At 45.6% G+C, this 13671-nt stretch overlaps 1 protein-coding gene across 2 annotated transcripts; it reads right to left on the minus strand.

Annotated features, from left to right (window-relative positions):
* Positions 1–6438: 6438 nt before the first annotated feature.
* On the minus strand, positions 6439–12808 carry MORN2 (MORN repeat containing 2). 2 transcript variants are annotated; one of them, XM_004582752.3, is made up of 5 exons: positions 12692–12808; positions 10122–10172; positions 9643–9749; positions 8336–8472; positions 6439–6658 (listed from the first exon to the last, which is right to left on the minus strand). In XM_004582752.3, the coding sequence occupies exons 1-5, from the start codon at positions 12780–12782 to the stop codon at positions 6556–6558; spliced, it is 489 nt and encodes a 162-aa protein (XP_004582809.3). In that variant the 5' UTR covers positions 12783–12808; the 3' UTR covers positions 6439–6555. The 2 variants fall into 2 exon arrangements, with proteins under 2 accessions (XP_004582809.3, XP_012781713.1); XM_012926259.2 differs by having other exon boundaries at positions 12595–12699.
* Positions 12809–13671: the final 863 nt, after the last annotated feature.

A 13671-nucleotide genomic window follows, 5' to 3' on the forward strand; every position in this document is an offset into this window, starting at 1 on the left:
TCTGTCCACATCCTTGCCGACCTTTCTTACCGTTTATTGCAAAGGCAGACAGAGATCTCCAATGGGTTGTTTCACTTCCCAAACACCTACAAAAGCCAGGAGTCCAACCGTTCCATCATCACCTGAAGTCTCCCAAGTCAGGTACTGCCCCAAAGCTGGGCATGGAGCAGAGCTCAGAATCACACCAAGGCACTCCAATAGCAACTGTGGGCATTCCAAGCAGGTTGCTGCTCCTTTTTCCCTTTTCTTTCTTTTTTTATTTTTCTCAATATGGCTATAGTATGGAAGGTGGGTTAGATTTGCATTTCCTTAAAAAGCAATGAAGCTGAACATCTTTTTGATTACGGTTTCATCGTGTTTTACCTTTTTTTTGTTTACAAATTCATATTCAAAACTTTTATGCATTTAGAAAAATATTTATTTCTTTGAAAAGCAGAGTGGCAGGGAAGTGTGGGGCTGAAAGATTTTCCATCTGCTGGTTCACTCTCCAAATGGCCACAACAGCGGGGCCAAGCTGCCAGCGAGAGACGGCAAGTGCAACAAGGTCTCTCACATGGATGGCAGGAACTCAAGTACTTGAGCCAGATTCTGCTGCTTCCCAGGCACCTTGGCTGGAAGCTGGATGACAAATACAGTAGTCCAGACTTGACCTAGCACTCCAATACAGGATGCAGGTATCCTGAGGAGTGTCTTAACCTGTTGCAGCACAACACACACACTCCTTGACCATATTTTAATTGGGGCATCTATCACGGAGTCGTAAGAGTTCTCTGTGGGGCTGGTATTGTAGCCTAGCTAATTAAACCACTAACCACAGTGACAATACCCCCAGTGTCTCTCACTTCTGATCCAGCTCCCTGCTACTGTGCCTGGAAATGTAGTGGAAGATAACCCAAGTACTTGAGCCCATGCAGTCACACAAGAGATCCGCATAAAACTCCGGGCTTCTATCTGGTCCAGCCCAGGCTGTTGTGAACATCTGGTCTGACCTTTGCAATAACTCGGGGAGTGAACCAGCAGACCTAAAATACCTACCTCACCCCACCCTGCCCTGCCCCCGGGCACCCCACTTTCTTCCCTCTCTGCCAACTCCACCTTTCAAATAAGTAAATGTGGCGTTTTTCATTGTATTTTTGTTTTTGTTTTTTGTTTTTTGTTTTTTGCAAAACAATTCTTTGTGAATTCTGGGTACTAGATTTCCGCCTTTTTCTTTTTACGATTTCTTTGATTTGACCCTGAAAGCCTCACAACAGCTGGGGCTGAGACAGGCAGAGGCAAGAAGCCCAGAACTCAACTCAGGTTTCTTGGTGGCTGACAGGGACCCAAACACCTGAACGCTCTTCTGCTGCCTCTTAGGATGCACATTGATCAGGAGGCTGCAATAGTAAGTGGGGCCAGGACTCAGACGCAGGTATTCTGATACGGGTTGTGGGTACCCCGACTCATGTCTGAACAGCTGCACCAAATGCCCACTTACGTGTGGGACTTTAATGTGTTAACGGAAACATAAAGGAAAAGCTTAATGATGTTGATCTTCACAAAGTGACATCAGAATCAGAGGCGACAAAAACAATGAGTAGATGAGATGGGACTATACCAAACTAGAATCTCCACAGCAAGTAGAACAACCGACAGACTGAAATGGCAACCTACGGAATGGGAGAAAATATGTAAGAATGACATTTTGTGACGAGTTAAATTGAGAAACTGTGCATAACTCAATATCAGAAAAAAAGGTAGTAATCAAATTAAAAATGGGCTAAGGAAATGAATAATTACTTTGACACAGACATGTAAATGGCTGCAAATGGTACATAAAAAAAATACTCAAAATGACCAAGCACTTAGGATATAGAAATAAAAGCCCCAGTGAGATACCAGATGAAGTCTGACAGGGTGCTGTTATCACATAACACAAGCATTGGTGAGGCTAATGATTAGTAAAAAGATAAAAATTGGTAAAGAAATAGTGGGAATGTCAAATGGTGCAGTCACTATGGAAGGCAATATGGCAGTTCTACAAAAGACTAAAAAATAGGGTCAGGCGCAGGGGCCTAAGGGCTAAAGTCCCCCTGCCCCTTGCATGTGGCAGTATCCCATATGGACACCAGTTCGTGTCCCAGCTGCTCTACTTTCCTTCCAGCTTCCTGCTTGTGTCCTGGGAAAGCACTGGAGGATGGCCCAAAGGTTTGGGGCTCTGCACACACACACACACACACACACACACACACACACAGGTTACGCAGAAGTAGCTCCTGGCTCCTGGCTTCGGATAGGATTAGTTCCTGCCAATGAAGCCACTTGGGAAGTGAATCAGTGGATGGAAGATTTTCCTCTCTGTCTCTCCTTCTCTCTGAATATCTGACTTTATAATAAAAAGTAAATATTTTTTTAGAAAGACTAAAAATAGAACTACTTTATGGTCCAGCAATCCTGTTTCTGTGTATTTATTCTAAAAATGAAATTAAGATATTTTATTCTGGCAAAAGGTACAAGCAGCTGAGCACGATGCTCCCTTGGGGGAGGGAGGTTTCTGGGACAACGTTATCCTGGAGGCCAGGTTTTTTGACCTACAGGGGTACCTGCAGCCAGGTGCAACCTAATGGTTAGAGTATGAGCAGAGGAAGCAGCCCTCCCCGCCACCCCCCTCCCGGGTGCTTTTTAAGCAGCCAGCATCATCTTTATTTCACGGGCAGCCAGTGCACCCATTGGGCACTGGGCTATGCCCACTGGCCACCCGCTGATGAGTTCTGGGGACTTAGGGGTGACGAAATATTGCCTAGAGACATCCATGCCTTGGTGAGGAATTAATCCTGAGGGATACTTATCAACAGGGTCACTGTACTGGCTGATAAGTGAAGGGACTGAGACCTGTTGGTATAGAGGGGAGTGACTGGAAGATCTGTTTGAGTCAGACTGATTCATCAATCCACATGGGAGTCCTGAGATGGACTTGTTAGCGCAGAGCATCACTGACCATCACAGGCCATACCACACAAAAGCTATGGCTGGGGGCTGTCTAGCAGACTAGCAGAACTAGATCCAAGTACTTGATTGAGAGTTGGAACAGGGGACAGGTAACATTAGGTAGGGCTATGACGCTAATCAGTACATGAGAGAACCAGGTCCGGGGGTAGATTCTGTGGGGGATAAGTGGGCCTGACCCTATAGAAATACAAGTCCCACTGGTTAGCTCAAGAGTGGGGTGGTGACTGACTGAATTAGGAGTGAACATGGAACTTGCCAACACTTACGGGTACTGGAGCTGAGAATAGCCTGGGCAGGTCTAAGCTGCAGCACCTATATGTGTATCCTAAAACAGTGTGTAATGTGGGCCAGCCCACAACATCCACCAGATCATACAAAGGCCAAGATGGAGGGGCAGGCTATGCTGGGCAAGGGCCTAGCACCTGCTGGAGTATGTGAGATCTGGGTCTGGGAGTGGGCTGAGTGGAGAACCTGGGATACTCCCCTACTGGACCACAGCTTCCACTAGTGAGCACGTGTTCCAGACCTAGGGATCAGGCAAGCTGGGCAAGGCAGCCCCACCTGTTGGCAAGTATGTGGGTTGGTTTTGGGAGGGGGCGGACTGGGCAAGGCCGAGCAGATCTTAGCCCACTGGCGAGTGCAGAAACCAGGCTGGAGTGCAGGTCATGCCGGGCTAGGGTATCACACCTACTGGTTCACATGAGTTGGGGATGTGAGCAAACTGAGCAGGACCAGGTTCCAGCTTCCGCCAGAAAGAGTCAGGCCAGGCTACAGCATCCAAAGGCAAAGGTTAAGATGGATGGGAACTATGTCAGGCCAGGTCAAAGCAACCACTGCACCCGTGAAATCTGTGGAGGGGAGCAGGCCTGGTTGGGGAGCAAAGTGGATGCCCTGGCCGGGTTGTGATCCCCATTGGAAAGCACGAGGGCCAGGGCGGGGGCTGCGGTTTGGTCTGGATATAGCTGCAGAATCCCTCGGCATGTATGTGGGCTGGGTATGGGATGAGCCAGACTGGGCAAGAATCCAGCACCCACTGGTACTCGTGAGAACCAGGGTAGGTATAGGACAGGCTAGGCCAGGTCTCTGCCCCCGCTGAGCCATGTGTGAGCTGTGTCTGGGTATGGATCAGTCTTGGCTGGGCTGTAACGCCCAATAACAAGAACCAAAATGGGTGAAGGCCAGCAAGGAAAGACCACTGTTCCTGCTAGGACAGGAGGTGAACTAAGTAGGGATGGCCCACGGATCCATTGGTGTGCACAAAATCTGGCACTGGGAGTGATCTGGATGGAGGAGCCTGGGGAACTCCTCTGTCAGGACACACTCGCTGCAGGTGAATGCAAAAACCAAGACAGGGAGCAGCCCAGACTAGGCCAAAATATAGTACCCAGCAGCATACATTTGGTGCAGGTCGGGAGCAAGCCAGACTGGGTCAGTCCATATCACCAACTGGCTAATCCAAGTGCTAGAATGGAGTGTGGGTCAGGCCGGGTCAGGGCGCAACACCAGCCAGTCCACATGAGGGCCAGGATTGGGGGCTGGCAGGGCTGGGCTAGGCTGTAGCCCCCACCAACATGAGTTTGAATTGGGGGTGGGCCTGGCCTGGCCAGGCTACAGCACCCACTGGCAAATGCTGAGGTAAGAGGGCTGTGCCAGACTGGGCTGCAGCACCCAAACAGCACATGTGAAACACGGGGTGGTGGGGATGGCCCCAGTAAGGGGGCTGCGAAGGCCCCCATGCTGGACCACTACTCCCACTGATTAGCGTGAGAGCTGGGATTGGGCTGACTGTGGGAGTGGATGTGTCAGAGCTGGGCCTCCTCAGTGGTTCAGATGGAGCAGTGGTTGGCATATCCAAATGCACATGGCAGTACATCGGAGCCTACAGAGGACACCTGGTACCAAGGCAGAGGATGGAGGACAGAACAAATTGATCAACTACCCCAGCTAATCATTGGCAATGAAGATCTGGGCAGACGGAGACACTAAAGTGGAATATAGCAGTCAGTGGATTTCATTGTGATTGGAGTGGCGGGTTCGCCAGCAATTCAGGACTGTTGAAACATCAAAACCTCGGGAGAAATTGAAAAAAAAAAAAAAGATCTTTTATTACTTGCAGTATTATTCAGAAGAGCCAGGCTGTGGAGTCAGTGCAATGGCTTAACTAACTAATCCTCCACCTGCAAGTGCTGACACCCCTTAAGGGCAGCATTTTGTCTCCCAGCTGCTCTACTTCCCAACCAGCAATGTGCCTATGCCCTGGGAAAGCAGAGGAAAATTGGTCCAAGTGCTTGAGCCTCTGCAAACATGTGGGAGACCTGGGAAAAGCTCCTGGCACCTGGTTTCAGATCGGCTTAGCTGTGGCCATTGCAGCCATCTGGGGAATGAACCACCAGATGGAAGACCTTTCTCTCTGTCGCCCCTTCTCTCATAAATCCACCTTTGCAAAAATAACTAACTAAATCTTTTAAAAAATAGCCAAGATGTAGAAACACCTAAATGCCCAACAGTCAATAATTAAGAAAATGTGAGATATGCAATGAAAACACTATTCAGAATTTTACCAAGTAGGAAATTCTGCAACGTGGACCAACATGAACAAGGACATTAAGCAACATGAAATAAGCTGATCAGAGAAAGATAAATGATGCATGATTCCACTTACATGAGGTATGCAAGATAGATTCATAGAACCAAGAATGGGATGATGGTTACCAAGAGCTGCGGTGAATGAGGAAGTGGGCCATCACTGATCAAAAGGCATAAGGTTCCAGTTCAGATATAGTTTGTATTTCGGCTGCTCCACTTCCCATCCAGCTCCCTGCCTGTGGCCTGGGAAAGCAGCAGAGGATGGCCCAAGGCCTTGGGACCCTGCACCTGCATGGGAGACCTGGAAGAGTTCCTGGCTCCTGGCTTTGGATCAGATCAGGTCAGCTCTGACTGTTGCAGTCATTTGGGGAGTGAACCAGAAGATGGAAGCTCTTTCCCTGTTTCTCCTTCTTCCTGTAAATCCATCTTTTAAATAAAAATAAATAATTTTTGGGTCCAACATGATAGCATAGCAGCTAAAGTCCTCACCTTGAATGCACCGGGATCCCACATGGGCACCTTTCCTAATCCTGGCGGCCCTGCTTCCCATCCAGTCCTGCTTGTGGCCTGGGAAAGCAGTTGAGGACAGCTCCAAGCCGTGGGACTCTGCACCGGTGTGGGAGACCCAGAAGAGGCTCCTGGCTCCTGGCTCCTGGCTTCAAATTGGCTCAGCTCCAGCCATTGCTGCTGCTTGGGGAGTGAATCAGCGGTAGGAAGATCTTCCTGTCTCTCCTCCTCTCTGTATATTTGACTGTTGAATAAAAATAAATTTTATAAATAAATACCATTTTAAAAAATGAACAAACTCTGAATAATACAATTTATTTTAAATAAAAAGATAATGAAGACAAATTCAAAAAAACATGGTTTAGTAATGGTTTTATTGGCAAACTTATAGAAACTGTGTATGAGGTTACTGCAGATCACAGATCTAACTCATTTCCTTATAGATTACTAGATTTAAACTTTAACGTAGAACATCTACAGGTGGAGTTTCAGTTTCAGGCCCGGAGCAGCTGTAAAATGAAAGTTACCACTCCATTCCAGTCCTTGGGTATCAGTAAACTCCCCTTCACCTTCTACCCTGCAACAGTAAAATTTAAGTGTTTATTAACCAACATAAAGAATTTGCAATCCAGACACGATTGTCTAGCAAATCATATAGCGTGTCTAATGCACCATATCTTTTCACTTTTTGACTTATGATTTAATAACAATTAGTATGCTTTTCACATCCAAAAAACCTCTTATTTACAAACATTGTCATGATACAAATTTTGGTGTCTTAAGATTTAGGATCACATAAGCTAGGTTTACATAAAGCCAAAACAGCTAAAAACCAGAAAGTTTATGTTGGTTGTTTAGCTTAATTAGTTTATTCATTTATTCAACAGATTTCTTACTATTAATTATCTTTTAGATGCCTTACTCTGTGCTGGTATTTTCTTGAACTCTTCAAAGTAACAACACCACCAAAAAAAATTTTTTTACATAAACAAACAGAAGTTTATCCTAGAAGTTCGAGCTTTCTTTCCCTTTATTAACATCAATGGGAAAGCTTATGTGTCACTGTCACAAACTTGAAGTAAAAATGAGTGAACATTTTTTTTTGTGCTCTTCAAAATGTACTCAGATCAGATCACTTCATAACAATGGTTGAACTGGAAAAAGTTCCAGAAGAAAGGCATGTTTACACACAAATACAAACCTTTGTATAGCATGGCATGATATTCACTATGAAGACTGGCTTGTAAAGCTGTACTCACATTTCATTTCACTTTTATCTTTCCTACAACCTATCCACAACAGTGGATACATTTCTACAGGTTTATAATGAACTGATTTTGCTTACACTAAAAAAAAATTAACACATCAGGTCAAAATGAAATACATACCCCCCAAGGCTGTTTTTCAAAAACTATATTACAAAGGACAGCCTTGTGCTCCCGCAACTTAAGGCATCACCTGATAAGTCATTGCTGGCAGTGCTGACTCTTAGCTTTCAATCCAGCTCCCCATTAATATAACTGGGAAAGCAACAGAAGATGCTCCAAGGGCTTGTCACCCCGCGATCTATGTGGGAGCCCCAGATGAAGTTCCTGGCTCCTGGTTCTTGGCCTAACCCAGTCATTTCTGCTGTGGCCATTTCAGAAGCCAAACAGTGGATGTGTGGAAAATTTCTGTGTGTGTGTGTATAGGTGTGTGTGTGTCTGCCTTTCTCTCTTTTTAAAAAAAGATTTATTTATTTTTATTGGCAACTCTGATACACAGAGAAGAGGAGTGATAGAGAGAAAGATTTTTGATCCTCTGGTTCACTCTCTAAGTGGCTGCAATGGCCAGAGCTGAGCTGATCCGAAGCCAGGAGCCAGAAGCCAGAAGCCTCCTCCAGGTCTCACACATGGGTGCAGGGTCCCAAGGACTTGGGCCACAGGCAGAGAGCTGATGGGAAGTGGGGTTGCTGGGATTAGAACTGGCACCTATTGGTGATCCCGGCCCGAGCAAGGCGAGGAGGAGGAGGAACAGGTGTTACAAGTATCATAAATCTTCAAAAGAGAGTGTGAATCTTAGTAACAATTCATCAGACTTTTAATTTATCCTGTTGACCTTCCTATTCCTATATAATCCTTTTCAGTTTCTATCGTAACTCTTACAAACTAAATATACTACAAAAAAAAAGAATATGAACCAAATGCAATAAACAAACATAACTGAAATGAGCTTTTCAGAATTACGGTGATTTTTTTTTAATGTTGAAGCTTACCTATTTTCATTGAAATTTCCAGTGTACTTTGCCCCAGTTGGGAATGTATAAGTACCCAATCCATGAAACATGTTGTCCTTAAATTGTCCTTCATACACTGCTCCTGAAAAATGTTCAAGTTTTCCAAAACCATTCATCTGTAACATAGGAAATTATTTCAGAAATTAATTTTCACACTTTTCCCAGGAACTTTTATTAAGATACATTTTTTTTTAATTGAAAAGTCAGCTTTACAAAGAGAAGAGAGACAAAGATTTTCTGTCTGGTGGTTCACTCTTCTCGTGGTTGCAAGGGCTGGACCTGAGCCAATCCGAAGCCAGGAGCCAGGAGCCAGGAGCTTCTGGGTCTCCCATACAGGTGCAAGGTCCCAAGGCTTTGGGCCATCCTCCACTGCTTTCCCAGGCTACAAGCAGAGAGCTGGATGGGAAGTAGAGCAGCCAGGAAATTAACCGGTGCCCATATGGGATCATGGTGCATGCAAGGACTTTTACCACTAGCAATCGCTCCAGGCCCCTCAGAAACTTTTGAAAACATACAAGCTATTATCAATTTTGTGTAATCGACTTTATTTCACCTTTAAGTTTTATATTTTTTATTACTGTCCTTCAACTGTGTCTATCTGTGAGATCTACTAAATCAAATTTCTCTGATTCAGGTATTGAATTTCTAGGGATTTTATGAAAACAGGAGTGCTAAATGGCACCTACCTCATGAGGACATTAGAAGGATTAAACAAGAAAATTACACAATAGATTCACCTGTACTCAGAGAGTATGAGATGAGATAGATGATGACGAACTCTCCCTGCATGAGTTTAACATCCCTCACATGTTAAAATACATTAAAACAATCATGTCATGTTATTGTGTACTCACTGTATGTTTTTGATTAATGGGGAATGAAGGGAATCAAATAACCTAGAGGTGTATTTATCTAGTGTCAACGTTAAAAAACAGCAATGGGCCCAGCATGATAGCATAGCAGTTAAAGTCCTCACCTTGAACGTGCCAGGATCCCATATGGGTGCCGGTTCTAATCCCGGCGGCCCTGCTTCCTATCCAGCTCCCTGCCTGTGGCCTGGGAATGCAATCGAGGATGGCCCAAAGCCTTGGGACCCTGCACCTGCATGGGAGACCTGGAAAAGTTCCTGGCTACTGCCTTGAGACTGGCTCAGCTCCAGCCATTGCAGCCACTTGGAGAGTGAATCAATGGACAGAAGATCTTCCTCTCTGTCTCTACTCCTCTCTGCATATCCACCTTTCCAATAAAAAAAATAAATCTTTAAAAAAAAAAAACAGCAATAATACCTTGTCATCTTTCCAGTTCCCTGTGTAGGTAATCCCATTAGGAGTGGTATGAATACCTACTCCATTTCTCTCATACACTCCAGAAGATGTTCTTGTACATTCACCATCTAAGCAGAAGAGAAATAAAGATTGTAAATGAGAACTGTCTGTGTGTCTGCTGTTATATCTGGGACTAATCACAACTGCAGCTTTGCAAGTCTCTGTGACCGCCCCCCCTCACAGAATGGCCAGAGATGAGTACATTCAGAAACCTCCAACACCTTGTTCCTTCGAGACCCAAGGGCCAGAAGGAGCAACAGATCCCAGAGCTTTCCAAACATATGGTCCAACTTAACATTGAAGTTCTGATTTAAAATGTGTGCCTTTATTAGGATTTCTATGTTATTTATTTAATGATATCAATGTGACAGTCTCCTTTCTCTTCATTCTTAAACTATTTAATTTTCAATATAGATAAAGTAATTGAAATGTATGCTTACCATACTTGTCTCCATTTGGAAATACAAAGTTTATCTTATAAGCTTCTGAAGCTGTTTTAAAAGAGATAAGGAAAGTCACATAAGTTCAAATGTTTTTAAATAGTAAATAAATGTGCTCTAAGAGTTATAAAAACACAGTTCATTTCACACAGTCACAAATATGTTATGGTTGTTTGGCATTTCCAGTCTAGTATAGGGTCCTGGGGACATAAATAATTTTGCCTAGGTGATGTGTTTTTATTTGTTTATTATAGCTTTAATAACATGTAATTCACATACCATGAAATTCACCCTGCAAAGGAATACAATTGAATATTTTTTGAGTAAATCCAGAGCTGCACAATCATCAAATAATCTAGTATGATAATATTTTAGTGAAACGAAAAAGCAACCTTTTCCCTTGTCAGTTACCATTCCCCTCAAAGTCCCCACTGGCTCAAGCTCCTAGAAAGCACTCCTCTACTTGAATGGATTTGCTTATTCTGGACACTCCTTAGGAAGAGGAACCATACAATATGTATGGTAACTGGTTTCTTTTACTTTACATGTTTTCAAGATTCATCCTCATGATGCCATGTATCAGAACTTCATTCCCTTTTACTGCCAAATGCAACACACACAAATGGCACATTTTCTTCACCACTCATCAGCTGATGGATATTTGTCTCCACTCAGGGATCATTATGAGTAACGCTCCCACGCATTCGGATCTACAAGTTTTTGTGTGATAAGTTTTTACTTGTACAGGTACCCTGTGTGATCTATGCTTTGTCCCATGGAGGTCAAGTGGTGTGTGAAATCTCTGATTTGGCAACAGGGAACAAAACAAATACACAGAAACAGTAAGTGGTGATGGCCAGGAAGGGCTAAGCCAAATGAGACTGGAACAGAAACCAGGCAAAAAAAAAAAAAAAAAAGGATGCAAGAAGATCAGAAGATTCGGAAGTCCCTTAGTGCCCTGGGACACTCAGTGGACTAAAACATTAGAGCTTAAATTTTTCCCAATATTGAGGAGACCATGTGGAGAGGATTAATGGTTGCATCTGCAGCCAAATCACCTTTATGAAATGATGGAAACCAAAGGGCTTTTCAAAACGGCAGAATTCAGAACTCAGTAGTCACACTTCATCTCTGAAATCAATATAAGAACATACACTCTAACAGAAAGAAAAATAAATCTAGGGGTAGATAGGAAGCCAGAAACAAAATCAGACGCAAAGCAATTAGTAAAAACATTTTTTAACCTATTGTTGAGAAAATATTTTGCAAGTACTATTTGTAGATGAAGAATAAGGTTTTAGGGCCGAATCAGTGGCCTTTACTTGTTAAACTGCCCCCTGAGGTGCTGGTTGGAGTCTTGGCTGCCAAACTTGCCATATCCAGCTCCTTGCTAATATGTCTGGGAAAGCAGCAGAGGTTAGCCCAAACGCTTAGGGGCCTGGACCCTGTGGGAGATCCAGAAAAAGCTTCTGGCTTCAGCCTGGCCTAGACCCAGCCCGGGGGGGGGGGGGTCATTTAGAGAGGCAACCAGCAGAAAGAAGACTTCTCTCCCTACCCTCTCTTTCACTCTCTTTCTCTCCCTCTGTTACTCTACCTTTCAAATAAATCTATAAATAAATAAATAAATAAATAAATAAATAAATAAGGCTTAACATACAAGCTATAACTAAAATGCAAACGATGTCAATATTGCAGTGGTATGAGATCAATGTTGCAGGAATCCTGATCTTGCTCAGGGTTGGTGTTGGGCCTGGTGGTTAAAGATGCTGTGTGGGATGCCTGCATCCCACAGGGAGTGCCTGCTTTCAGTTTCAGCTCCACTCCTGGAGGCAGCAGAAACTGCCACTCACGTGGGATACTTGAATTGAAGTCCTTGGTCCAGCCTTAGCCATCACAGGCACTGGGGAAAGGAACAGATGTTAAAAGATGGTGATGGGGTGTGGGGGGGGGTGGAGAGAGAGAGACCGCGAGCGAGCTAGCTCAATTATATTAATTCTAAGAAAAAGTAGGAATGGAACCTAGCACCATGGGATCCCATATGGGCACTGGTTCTTTCTTTTTAAAAAAGATTTATTTGTTTTTATTGGAAAGGCAGATTTACAGAGAGGAGGAGAGACAGAGAGAAAGGTCCTCCAGCCACTGGTTCACTCCCCAAGTAGCCACAACGACCAGAGCTGGCCATTCTGAAGGCATGAGCCAGAGGCCTCTTCCAGGTCTCCCAGGAGGGCAGGGTCCCAAGGACTTGGCCTGCTTTCCCAAGCCACAAGCAGGGAGCTGGATGGGAAGCAGAACCGCCAGGATTAGAAGCAGTGCCCATGGGTCCGGCGCACTGGAACCGGCCAAGTACCCATATGGGTGCCTGCTCTAATCCCGGCAACCCCTCTTCCCATCCAGCTCTCTACTTGTGGCATGGGGGAGCTCTCAGCGTCTCCAATCCACCTCCTAGTGTAGATCCTAGGGAACTATGTCACACCTTGTAGGAGTTACCCAGGGACGCTGTTGAAGACAAACTCGAATTCCACTTAAACTGGCCTTTTCCCCGCCAAGGCCTTGGGAAAACAGACACTCACTCGCCGGAGACGTATTGGAGAGATTTTCCAGACTCTGCGACTCCCCTTGGTCCGCCAGCTCTGCAGCCTTAAAGGGAATGAAGCTGCTCATACGGCCCCGAGCGTGTGCGACTCGGTAGCTAGGCAACCAGGCAACCTCTCCTCCGGAAGTGGAAACGTGAGGATTAGCCAATCAGAAGGCTCCTGGGCTGTGCGGCGGGGGCGGCTACTGCTACTGGCCCGCCGCGGAGCCGCTGCGAGCGAGTTCCGGAGGGTGGTGAAGCTCTGGAGGAACTCGGGAGCCCAGGGCGTCCCTTCCGGACCGCCGCCCTCGGAGGCGACTCCGCGAGCCAGGTAGGGCTTCCCCGACCGAGCACGGAGGTGTGTCCGTGTGCCCTGGTGGTCAGTGTTGCTTGCCTGTTGGGTGGAGTGCTGGGGAGCTGAGGGGCATCCCTGCGCAGGGTACCCGTTGGCTGGCCCGGCCCGAGCCCACGCAGGGGAAGGTCTGCGGGTGAGGTTGTGCACTGTCAGACCAGAGGCAGGTGAACGGAATGCAGGCTTGCAGAGGCTCCGTCTCCATGCCCCGCTGATGGGTTCCTTCGGGTTGAGGGCGGTGCGACTTCTTGGAGAGCAGCGAGGACCGGGTGTCCAGGTGACACTGGACACCTGCGGTCAGACAGGGCTTCGAGGAGAGCTTGTGTGTTTTCCGTGCCCACATCTGTGACGCTGTTCTTGAAACAAAGGATACTCGCCGAGGCCGACTCAACCTGGGTCCAGGTTGAAGGATGATTGGACTCCTCCCAGACTAGTTGGAATAAATGTTGAGATCTGCCATGTGGATTTATACCACCCGTTTCCTTAATTCCTTGCAAAAGGCCTGCAGAGATGCTACCATAACCAGCAAAATTCAGATTTCAGAACAAGTTCTAAAAGTAACAATTTCTGGGTTGGAGAGCGTTTTTTGTTTTGTTTTGTCTTGTTTTGTTTTGTTTGTTTGTTTG

Source organism: Ochotona princeps, chromosome 8 (genome assembly GCF_030435755.1).
Source record: "Ochotona princeps isolate mOchPri1 chromosome 8, mOchPri1.hap1, whole genome shotgun sequence".
In the NCBI taxonomy this organism is placed as follows: Eukaryota; Metazoa; Chordata; class Mammalia; order Lagomorpha; family Ochotonidae; genus Ochotona; species Ochotona princeps.

Coding starts and splice junctions, on each gene's coding strand:
- MORN2 (XM_004582752.3), bottom strand. CDS start 12,782: ATGAGCAGCTTCATTCCCTTTAAGGCTGCAGAGCTGGCGGACCAAGGG. Junction 10,173..12,691: donor CTCCAATACGTCTCCGGCGA/GTGAGTGTCTGT, acceptor CTTTTAAAACAG/CTTCAGAAGCTTATAAGATA. Junction 9,750..10,121: donor TCCAAATGGAGACAAGTATG/GTAAGCATACAT, acceptor TCTTCTGCTTAG/ATGGTGAATGTACAAGAACA.